General features: G+C 41.0%; 1 protein-coding gene across 1 annotated transcript in view; it reads right to left on the bottom strand.

Annotated features, from left to right (window-relative positions):
• The window catches only part of LRRC40 (leucine rich repeat containing 40), a 31,509-nt gene extending 21,569 nt beyond the window's left edge, over positions 1-9,940 (bottom strand). Inside the window, exons 1-8 of the mRNA XM_034779673.1 lie at positions 9,721-9,940; positions 8,370-8,551; positions 6,521-6,594; positions 4,472-4,601; positions 3,671-3,794; positions 2,421-2,563; positions 779-951; positions 335-425 (exon numbers count right to left, since the gene is read on the bottom strand). Coding sequence (XP_034635564.1) covers positions 335-425; positions 779-951; positions 2,421-2,563; positions 3,671-3,794; positions 4,472-4,601; positions 6,521-6,594; positions 8,370-8,551; positions 9,721-9,871 — 1,068 coding nt within the window. The 5' untranslated portion in view covers positions 9,872-9,940. The remainder of the gene's footprint in view (positions 1-334; positions 426-778; positions 952-2,420; positions 2,564-3,670; positions 3,795-4,471; positions 4,602-6,520; positions 6,595-8,369; positions 8,552-9,720) is intronic.
• Positions 9,941-12,225: the final 2,285 nt, after the last annotated feature.

The raw sequence follows: 12,225 nt of genomic DNA, 5'->3' as shown, positions 1-12,225 counted from the left end.
ATAATTCTGTATTCAGAGCAGGGTTTGAACAGTATGCAGGTCACACACTGAAGAATGAGGAGAAAACACTATTGAATAGCTACTCATTAATTTATCATCATCTATCCTGTGCACTGAATAAGGTAAGGGTTCTGTGGAAAAAGACAGGATATAATAATGTAACTAAAGACTATCATAACGCATACATATGGCAGGAGACAACATAATTAAGGTTACACAATCAACCTTAATTCTGGCATTCCCTAACTTTTGAGAGCTTGCCTTTGTAATTTTAATAAAGTCCTTTAACATAGTTTGATATATCAAGCTGTATTTGATTCCCAAGTGTACTTACCTGTAACATGTCTCTTCGAATAGTTCTCAAAGGATTTCCCTCTAATGCCAGGAGTTTCAACTGAGGAAGATTCCCCAGAGCACAAGGCAAGCTGCAAATAAAAGTAGCTCATTTCAGAGAGTGACTTCAACAAAAGTAGAATATGATTAGCACCAGTCAGTCAGATCACTTACTATTCTGAATCTTAGATACACAAGGATATCACATGTAAGAAAGAAGATGTAGTGGAATCAAGACCACAAAAGGCAAAGTGAATCAGAAGAACCACCTCAGGGTTCAATTTTATTTTATAACTAAATGATTTGGTTGTTTTACAAAAATACTGAAGCACAATGTAAGTTTATAACTACAGAATTATTAGAATAATAATTCACTGCTTCAAACAATGAAGACTGATTTCATTAGTTATGCCTCACCACAGATTCATGTGGTTTTTAATCTTACCTACTGATATCATTGTTGGTTAAGTCAAGTCGCTCCAACCCCTGAAGCAGAGTAATTTCATCAGGCAGTGATTTTAGCTTGTTATCTCTAAGCTCTAACACGCAGAGAGAATTCAGATGCTTAAGATGCTCTGCACTTAACACTTCAATCTGATTTTCACCAACATGTAACTCCTATTGAAGCAGAGAGCATCAAAATTATATTTCTGTGGCAAAATGTAATTTACTCATCTCAATTCTGACACTGCACCTCCATTTTAGGGTGTCCAACTTGACAAAGTGAAGGGGGTAATGTTCATAATTACAAGTCACTTCTGAAAATCTTGATCTTAAAAACCTAACTGCAGGAATCCACATTTGAAAAAGTTAGCCTTAAATCTTTTTTGTCCTTAAAGCTCTGTTGCTTATCCCATTTCTGAAGGGTTTGTTATTGAAAAGTAACAACACTATCATTGTTACAGATATCACAGATAATTCATGTACAATATAGAACGTGGCCTAATTACTAAAGAGGAGAATTTTTTTCATTTCCTTCATAGCCCTTTCGTATATTTTTCTCATGTTATAAAAAACTACTGTCCCCTACCAAAGATATTAATCATCAGTTAGTATAAGTATTAAAAAGTTATGGGGCTAACTGTAAATAAAGCAGATATGCTCTCAAAGCATACATGTCTCAAAGCATGGGAGGAAGAGAAGAAGTATGTAGAAAAGAAAGGGGGTAGGTTCCCTTGTAAAATCCCCACTTACATACAGAAGACAAATCTTTCCTCATCAAAACATTTAAGAAACTTCAGTAGAGACTTATAAGCCACAACACAATAGGCATTCTATAATCTGTCACTCAGCTAATATGCAAGAATCTGCATCATCAAGTATTAAGAATTTTGGTCACAAACGAACATTTGCGTATATGGTTTGTATGTATAGAAAGACTATACATCTTCCCTGCAACAAAAAGCTAGGAATAGCAATAACTTCCTTTCCAGTAAATCTGGATCTTTGGACATCACAGCACATTGATCCACGTAGGTTTTGCTATAGGTTTACACTATAGGACTCTGTGTATATCTATGTGACTCTCAGAATGCAACAAAAGCACACCTTGCAGATGTCAATGGGATTTATTTTAGGTTTTGCCTTCTGCACTCAAGATGCAGTTCTCAAATCATAAAACAAATGTGAATAGAATTTACAGTCTATACATGGAGAGATGTGCTTCTCATATAAGCTTTCAGAATATTCTTACTCAAGACAGGTCCATCGTCCTGCTAGGTACAGATCAGACGGACAGCCCATCATTTCACAAAATGCTTGGAACAACAAAGCATTTCTAGAGACTAGTATAAATCATATCTACTGCATATTATTACATTCAGTTTTTTCAGTCATTCCCCTTAATCCTCATTTTTATTTTCCCAAATTTAAAGATAGTTGTAGATTTGTCTTCCAGTTTAAGTTTAACTGTTACTTGTAACTGTTATTACTGTGCACACTGATAAACTATAATGCTAGGCACAGAATTGTTAAGATAACATTTAAAGTAATTTGTGATAATTTACATGTTCACAACAACAAAGTAAGGTTAAGAAAAAAGTTTACTCCGAACCCATTTTGATTACAAAAGCTGTAACAAAACTTACCTTCAGTAACTTGCATGATGGAAATACTGGTAAATACTGTAATTTATTTTTTCTTAGATAAAGCTGTTCTAAAGATGCCATGCTGGCCAATTCAGAAGGTACGGTTTCCAACTGGTTTTTAGTACAATCCAGTTGTTTTAAGCCTAGAGAAATAATTTCAGTGGTGAAAAACTGAAATATCAAAATTTCTAAAACTTACTAGAGACACAGATGGCACCCAAAATATGCTTTTCTAAAATAGGCTTTGTGTGGCAGCTGTCAATTTCAGAAATACCTACACCTTCAGTGTTTGCAAAAGCTTTCTGTTTGTCTAATTATAAACATTAGCGCTGCATTATAAACAGACTTCAAAGATTTTCAGAGTACTCTATCCACATTAAATATTAAGTATTCAATGACAATGCAGAGAGTTGGCCACAGAGTAAGCCTCGTTTGGGGGCTGGGATTGGAGGTGGTATAGAGGGATCACAAGCTAGTCTACACAAACTTAGGGTATGTCTTCACTACTGGCTGGATCGGCAGGCAGCGATCGATCCAGCGGGAATCGATTTATCGCGTCTAGTCTATACACAATAAATCAAGCCCCAAGGCCTCTCACGTCAACTCCTGTACTCCAGCTCAGCGAGAGGCGCAGGTAGAGTTGACGGGGGAGCGGCAGCAGTCGACTCACTGTGGCAAAGATGCCACGGTACGTCGATCTAAGTATGTCAACTTCAGCTACATTATTCATGTAGACCAGGCCTAACAGTCTACCATCAGTACACTATCTGTTCCTCTTTATCTGCTACACCAATTACGGTCCATATTTAGCTTAAATAGCTATTAAGCCTGATGATTTAAGATGATTCAAAGATTAAACTTTGAACTTTTACAAGTAATCCATTTATACTTTCTCTAGCTCTAATTCCACCACCTCCTTTATGTGCTTGGTTTTCCATACAGCATATGCCATAAGGAAAAGGCTCATCTGTTATATAATCTTAACCAGAACACTAGCCTCTAAGCAGAACAAGGTTTATCCTTGCTCTTCTTTGATTACTCCTCACATTCTATCAAGAAATGACAGCTATCGGAAACCTGAAGTTTGATATCCAGGAGAACCCATGAGCTATGACTAATTTCAGCCATTTACAGTACCTCACATTATACCTATTTATTCAGCTGCAATACAAATGCAAGCAACATCTTTCAAGATAAGAGACTATAGATTTATTGTAAGACATTTAAAATGCTGTGGGAAACTAGTTTACTTTTCATTGCGCTGATTTCTGCTGGCAGGTTCTTCAGTTGGTTATGGGCCAAATTGAGTCGCACCAAACTGGTTAGGGAAGCAAAACTGGATGGAATGGTTGCAAGTTGGTTGTTGGAAAGATCCTGGGCAGGGAAAAAAAATAATTGAGACGTGGTAGACAAAATGGCTTTGAAGAGTGTTTAGAAACAGCCCATGTGCAAAGTTAATCACTGAGAGAGAACATCAAATGTAGTTGGGTAGCATGTTTGGGAGTTTCCCTCGTTTAGGGACAAGAGCAGAAGACATGGTTCTCCAGTAGTGGTGAGAGTAGCGTCAAATGCAGTAGTTTTTCTATCCCATGCTTCAAACATCCTTACATTTCGCTGACTTCTTTAACCGCTGCTATGTATCGATAGATTATTTCATTGAGCTGTCCATGACGACAACTAGGGGTGTGATATTCACAAGTGCCTAAGTGACTTAGGACCCCAGGTCCCTTTGATTTTTTTGCTACAGATTTGAAAGACTTTGGAAAGGGTTTAATATTAACTTCAAGATAATAAACTTTATATCTATTGTCTTTAGCTAAGTGTGATGCTACAAAAAGCTCTAATATTTGGCAAACTAAATAACATGGTTTCAATCAGACATAGTGTCACATCCAATAATACCCAGAAATCATTAGAATATTTTAAAATACTTATGAAGTGGGTGTATGTGGTAGCCCTGTCAAAGACAGTCTTTTTGAACTGCCAATAGCAAAGTACAGATAAACCAGCTAACCAAGAAAAAAAATCCATTAGAAAAAGACGCAACTTACTAACTCTTCTAAACTGATAAGCTGTCCAAACCCATCCGGTAAATGACTCAACTCATTGTGTTGGAGAAGTAGGCTCTTCAAGTGTTTCAACTGTGCCAGCTCTTCTGGAATATTTTTCAGCTTGTTGTGACTAGTAATAAAATAATAAATGTGAAGGGATACATGAGTATGAACCTGTTCTAAATTCAACTGTTTGTGAAATATTTGTGTTTCACACAGCACTGTGCAAGATAGTTAAGGTAGTAGTACAAATGTAAATGGATATAAATATTAAGCAGATTTTTAATGGTTAGTTTTCTAGGTTGTCCTCCCCTATGTTTATTTGCTCAAGACGACTTTAAACCACCATCTGAAGTTACGCTTCAGCTGAATCTTGCCTGGTTGCTATTCTACCAGACAGCATCTTAAAGAAAATTGTACCTACATTTTTCAGTCCACAAATCTGAAGGTTCATATGGTAAGAACCACTTTTCAACACGAATAAGCTTTTAAAGTTTCATTGTCAAACACATTCCATATGAAGAGTACTTTTTATCCTTTAAACTGAAGCTGTTAGACTGAGCGCACATCTTCCTTTGAAGAATTAATAGATGAAAACCTAAAAACTACCACAAGACTGAGGAAAGGCCTTCCCTGATCATATCAAAACCCAAATATTGAGGTTTTCAGTGTTTTAAATATGTTCATGAAGTACAAAAACCAATTTGGTCAATACAGAGACAAAAAAAGAACATAAAGGCTTGTGGAGGTGCTTTGCAAGTCCAGGATCTGAGCCAAAGCTCACTGAAGTCAATGGACAGACTTCAGTTCACTTCAGTATGCTTCAGATCAAGCGCCTAATCACCAGAAAGCAATGCACCTTGCTATATATAGTAACTTAGTCCAAGACTTCCAGAAGTAATGAAGGAATTGAATCCCCAACTCTCGTTGACTTTTAATGAGTTAAGAGAGTTGGGCGCGTAGCTCCCTTTGCACTTTTGAAAAATTCCATCCTTAGTGCCCGTAATCTTCAACATCCTTATTTGTCATGTGATAGGAGGAGTAACAACATATAGTGTACATTTATCAGGAAATCAAACTGAAGTTTTATGACATCAAAAATATTTAAATGTAGAGATAACATATGTTTTCTGTGAGCAGTTACATCTCCAAGACTGAGGCTCCCACCCTTTCACTGAGTGTGTTTAAATACAAATAATGTTGGCCTTCTTCATGAAAGAAGTGCTGTCCGTTTGTTTTTAGGGCTGCCTTGCCAGAATTCTATTCACTAACTAGTCCCAGAAGATATTGGGGGGTGGATTGGGACAGGACCCCGTCCACAGACCTCAACAGGCAAAAGGAATGTCATTACATTTTTCTATTATCAGTCAATCAAATGAGTAGATTCTGTATCTGAGCTGGTAAATTTTCACGACAATTTACATGACTCATGTGAGCATGCTCAGACCACTGTTTTCTCCAAGCATCCTTACATGCGTCAAGTGTCAGCAGTGGGGATCACATTCCAGATAAAAATATGACTTAGTCACAACACTTCTAAGAACTGAAACCTGAGAGATCCAGGGTCTTGGGTCTGAGATGTATACTTACACAAGTGAGGATTAACGTCACTGGGCTAAAAGCTCTGAAAATTAGCTGGAAGAACTGTGTATAGAAAAACCAATGAACACAATCATTGACCAATAAAAGTTTAAAAAGGTGACAAATCAAGGCCTCAATCCTGCAAGTAGAACCATCAAGGCAGACCCCAATGCCTGTGCAATTTGTCTACCTAGGCATAGCAGTTTATCTGCATGATTCTCTTTGCACAATCAAGGACCAAAATGAGACTTTGTCATTTTATGAATTTTACACTAAAATATCAAATTGAAAGCCTGACTACACTCACAAAGTTCTCCCTTCACTGCTACAAACACATTTAACAACACTGAACACAGTGCTGGTTTAGAGAGCTTTTCTTAAATTACAGGGAGACAATTTTAGAAGATTTTAAGTTTCTTAACCACTGGACGCATATTTACTGTATTCAGATTTGTAAAACATATTTACCTGACATTGAGCTTCTGAAGATTTTCCAAAAATCCTATAGCAGAAGGTATAGATGTCAGCTGATTATCATGTACCTAGAAACAAAAAGGTTTTAGAAGTGTAACTGCTTACCAATACCTTTTTTTCTTTTTTTTTTTTTTTTTTTTTTTTTAATATAGCCAAGAAACAAACTATGCTACGTGCATACAAAAGAAAATTTTGTACAAGGGCCTTGACAAGTGCCAATTGTCAGGATAATTTCATTACTAACAGAACACTACAGAGTTACCTGTCTGATAAAAGCTTCACTCAGTTGACAGGAAAAGCTGTGAGAAGCAGAGGTGAGAGATGAACTAAAAAGGTTGGGGAAAAGTGAAAAAAAAACAGCCTCCTTCTAGTGGGGTACAGGGCCCCCCCTCCCATTGGCAGACAGGCAGTAAAGCTCTGCTTTTTTCCCCCCAACAGACAGGAGGAAAGGGGCAGAGGAGAATTTACCAGACACTTTGAAGTCAAGATGAAAGACATTTCTCTACTGGAAAGTCCAGTTCTCTTCTTCCCAGCAGCTTGATGGGGGAAGTCTATCCCAAAGTGCTACAGCTGAATTCTTTGATTTGAGATTCCCCCTAACCACACACACACACAAACTTCTGATCTTCTGTATCTACCTCTGGCTGTATCTAAGTTTTTCCAAGTTCTGAAAAAACAACAAGGAGTCCTGTGGCACCTTAAAGACTAATAGATTTATTTGGGCATAAGCTTTCATAGGTAAAAGACCTCACTTCTTCAGATGCATGGAGTGAAAATTACAGATGTAGGCATTATATAATGACACATGAAGAGAAGGGAGTACCTCACAAGTGGAGAACACTGGTGAGGTACTCCCTTCTCTTCATGTGCCACTGTGAATACTGTGAGGTACTCCCTTCTCTTTGTGTGTCATTATATAATGCCTGCAACTGTAACTTTCACTCCATGCATCTGAAGAAGTGAGGTTTTTTACCCACGAAAGCCCAAATAAATCTGTTAGTCTTTAAGGTGCCACCGGACTCCTTGTTGTTTTTGTGGATGCAGACTAACATGGCTACCCCCCGATACTTGACTCCAAGTTCTATTCCTTAATTTTTCACTCCTTCAGTGATCCTCCAAGAACCCTATCCAAATGCCCTTATTCACCAGCTACCATCCAGAAAAGGGCATTGCCAGGCAACCTTCCCTCCAGGAAAGAAGAAACAACTCTCTCCCAAACCAACCAGTACCACTGTTTTAGCTTGTTAAGGGCATCAGAGTATGCTTTCATGCTGACAGGATCTGAGCACATTGCCTCTACAGCACTCCAGGTGCCAGAACATAAGATATTACAGTGTTATTGCAGTGCTCTTGTGATTACTAATATACTAGAAACCTGAGGTACTGGGATATAATTGTGATGGTGGCTAAATAAATACCTAGAGAGTTTGTGGGGAAGGAGTGTAGACGAGGGACTAAAAATTCTGTTTTGGGTCCTGAAGATCCCCCAGGTGCCTTTTCTCCTCAAAGTCACTATCTAGGCAAATCTCTATCAAGGAGGAGGGCTGGACTTTGGTCCTCACAGGCAAGTTATAAATAATTGTCCATTATGGAGTATCCAGGACCTGCCTGTGAAAAATTTGGTTCTGGCCGCTGTCAAAAACAGGATACTGGATTAGATGCACCATTAATCTGATATGTTATAACAATTCCTACATTTCCCTAGGAACACACCAATACCACTTTAATACATCCAGCATTTAATACAAGAGAGGGGAACTTGAGACCTCTGTGAGGAAATCTACTCCTTCCCCCACCCTTCCAGAATGCAAGCACAATCTGATAACAGGTGTTCTTTACTTACATCCAGTACAGTGAGAGCAGGCAAAAGTCTGACATCCTCAGAAAGACACTGCAGTTTGTTTGAGGCTAAGATGAGTTTGGTCAGATCTGTTTGCTCCCACCAGCGATCAGCAGCACCAAAAGACAGATTTTGATGGGCTTCCTCCGGAACATCCAAATTTATTCGCCATACATTCGCAGGTACTACACACAAACAAAAGTGGCATATTTGTACAATAAACATCTCCAATATTTAACCTTAAGCTTTTACTGTCATCACTGTGGTTATCCAAAAATGTTTAATAACTTTATTCTTCATAGAGCTGGTTGGAACATTTGTTCAAATGAAATGGACAAAAAACTGACTACTTTCACTAGTATTTCCCCCCTATTTTCTGATCAGCTCTCATTCTTAACCAAAGTACTTATGTAATCATAAATTGTAGTTAAACCAGCTGAATTGGCTGAGCATCATGGAGAGTGTGAGGAAGAAGGTGTCAGATCCTCATAACTGAAAGGGCTTGAAAAAGGCATTTACAATTCTGGGAATCTACAGAATCCCCAGCTGCTCCTGAACAGACAGGTGCCACTGCTTGTCTAAACTCTAAAGGACCTTTTTTAATAAACTGTGCTTGGTTGCAACAGCCACATCCTTTTCTTTTGGATTTGAACCTATGCCTTTGTAACATCCAGAGTTGAGTTGAGTATTATAATGCGCTATCTCTCAGGCCTGTCCAGAAGCTTCAGATGGATTCTGCTCTATCAGCTCGCTTATTGCCAGGGTTAGCCTTAAACAAAGAGAGCACATCACACCTATGACCTACCTTCCAATGGCATTCCCAAGCCCTATGTGGTTGGGGTCCTAGCTATCAGAAGACTTTTTGCGAAAGTCACCTACCAGTTCGGATCTACCAGCCTTAGCAATAACGGGAGCTCTAGTTAACATACAAGCCCCGGCCCATACATGGGCGGATAAAACAAACATGTAGCATCACATCTTCAAAGCGCTGCATTAACAGTGCCCCGGGTTATTCAGATCCCGCAAGGGGGACAGCCTGGCCTTACCTGCATGGCCCCAATGTGAAGCACTCGCCATGAGTCCCGTGGCGGACTCTGGAGCAGCCCGCCCAGGGATCCCAGCCCTGCCATGGGGCACCCACCTACCCAGCACGGTGAGCCAGGTGCCCCTTCCCTGGGCGGTGGGGTGGCAGCATGTCTGCCCCTAGGGGAAGGGCAGGGCCTGGCCTCGGCGCACAAAGGGGAGGGATACGCCGGTCTCCTTCATGTCTTCGAGCGAGCCCGGCCCGGCCCCCCCACCTGCCGGGGAGCCCCACACACCGGGTAGGGGAGCGGCCCCAGGCTCTCGCTCTCACCCTCACTCAGGTCGCGGCCTGCCAGGTTTAACTGGCCGTTCTTCCTGGCCGCTCTGAGCAGCCCCTGCGGCACCGCGGGCCCCGGCTCCCCCGCGTCCCGCCTGAAGCCGGCGCGAGGATCTCCCGCTTTCCCTCGGCGTGCCGCCGCCATGTTCCCACAGAGCGCCACACGCGGCCCGCCCAGGCGCAGCCTCCCCTCGACCGCGTCAGCCCGCCCCCCAAAGCAGGGAAGCGGGCGGAGCCAGCCACGGCCTCCGCGTTCAGCGCCGGCGGGCGCGGTGGGGTGGGGTCACCGCCTGCCTCCGGGATGCCTCTGCCCCAACTCCACCCCCAACGTAGGCCCCTCTGCCCCAGTCACTCCTTCAGGCCCTGTCCGCCGCCTCAGTAAGTGAGGCTGGGAACTCTGCCCCCAGTTCCCCTCGCTGGCTACAATTCACTCGCCCCCCAGACTTCTCCTTGTGTCTGTGGTGGTGGTTTGTCATCCTGTGTTAAAGGGGGAACCTAGCAGTGCCAAGCGCGATGCATGGGTCAGTGACCACCGCCATCCGCAGTTTGTTAGCAAATAGCATTAACCCCAAATAGCGGGGTATTCTTCTCTCCATCGAAATATCCAAGTCCCTTCTGAATTTTGCTCGAGCCCTTCCTTACTGATGTGTGAGCCGGAGAGGCTCCAGGTTAACTTTTAGACCCCGGGCTGAGTGAGTTTGTAGAGATGGCAGTTAGAAAAACCATCTTGTAAACTGAACGGATTGGATCTGGAGTCATCCTGAGAAAATAAACCCGGAACCCCACAACGTCCTTCCACAAAGTAACTTTTCAGAATAGAATCACACTTTAAAACCCTATGATTGTTTTGTAAAAACCTAGTTTACTCAAACTTCTGACAAACACCTGGGAGAAAAGCTTTGCAAAAGATTCAACTAATTTCAAATTGAGGTCTAAGAGTGCTCCTGCTCCCTCCAGAGAAACCCTGTTTTTCTCAGAAGACCCCATGCATAATAGGAGAGCTAATATATTTATATTATGTTAAAGAAGCCAGGCAAGTGAAGTCTGATTGTGGTAGAGCATGATATGTAATCAGACCATTTAAAACTTTGCTCATTAATAATTTTGTAAACTATTTAACAAATACTTTGGAGAAAAACTCTTTGTTGAACATTCAGCATGTCTGCATCTTCAGCTAAAGATGGAGAAAGACTCCAATCCCCTCAGTTATCCAGAAGTCCTCAAATGAAAACAGGGGAGAGTTGCCATTCCTGAAATCTCTAAGAAAAAGCAAGCAGAAAAAAAAAACCGTTTCAAAACTTCTTTATATACCATAAACAAACACAAAGGGCACTAAAACAAGGTTTGTTTTCTTTTACAGGTCACATTTAAGGTGGTCAGTATGTGGAATTGTCTTGTTTTAAAATAATATACACTGATGGTTTTGCTATCAAATGTATTTGGGGGAGATTAATGGTGGACAACTGTCTCACACCAAGACAATACAATGCTGGTGGGAAGGCTGTTCTTCCCCCAGCTACATCCCTTCTAACTCTTGATGTTTCTCTATAACAGACACTCATCCTCTATTCATTTTCATCTCCTCCCACACCTGTTTCCCAAAGACATCTGTCCTGAGCATGCATGCTGTATTTCCCATTTCTCAAACCCCAATCCTCACTGTGAGAGACTCCCCCCACATGCACACTCTCCTCCCTGAGAGACAATGGCCTCTTTCATGACATTCCCCCATCCTCCCCACACATACTCTTCTTCTTCCTCCCCTCCTCCTCCCTGATGAAGCAAAGAAATGTCCCAGGCCTGGTTTCCAATCCCATTTCCTTGAAGAGGAAAGATGGATGTTTCTCATAGCACAGTCTTCCTCTCATTCTAGGTCCCCTGAAAAAATGGAAAGAGATAGGCTCCCCACCTCCCCCCATCCTTTTCTCCCACCATAGAATTCCATAACTGATTCTACTGTACTGGAGAAGTGGCCAAAGAAGGTATTAATTATTATTATTATACATATTATTCAGCTACCCAGACATCTGTTTGGAAAATAATACAGCAGGGCACAAATTATCCAAAAGTTACTGGAATATATCTGAGACCATTTTTTATTTCAGAAGTTGGAGAAAGCTACTAGGGGAGAGGCTGTTCTAGAAGGTGGGTGTGTAACTGGTTGGAAAATCGTTTCCAGAGAGTAGTTATCAGTGGTTCACAGTCATGCTGGAAGGGCATAATGACTGGGGTCCCGCAGGAATCTGTTCTGGATTCGGTTCTGTTCAATATCTTCATCAATGATTTAGATAATTGCATAGAGAGTACACTTATAAAGTTTGCAGACTATACCAAGTTGGGAGGGGTTGCAAGTGCTTTGGAGGATAGGATTAAAATTCAAAATGATCTAGATAAACTGGAGAAATGGTCTGAAATAAATTGGATGAAATTCAATGAGGACAAATGTAAAGTACTCCACTTAGGAAGGAACAATCAGTTGCACACATACAAAATGGGAAA

This window comes from Trachemys scripta, chromosome 8 (assembly GCF_013100865.1).
Source record: "Trachemys scripta elegans isolate TJP31775 chromosome 8, CAS_Tse_1.0, whole genome shotgun sequence".
In the NCBI taxonomy this organism is placed as follows: domain Eukaryota; kingdom Metazoa; phylum Chordata; order Testudines; family Emydidae; genus Trachemys; species Trachemys scripta.
This window is presented reverse-complemented; position numbering and strand designations above follow the sequence as displayed.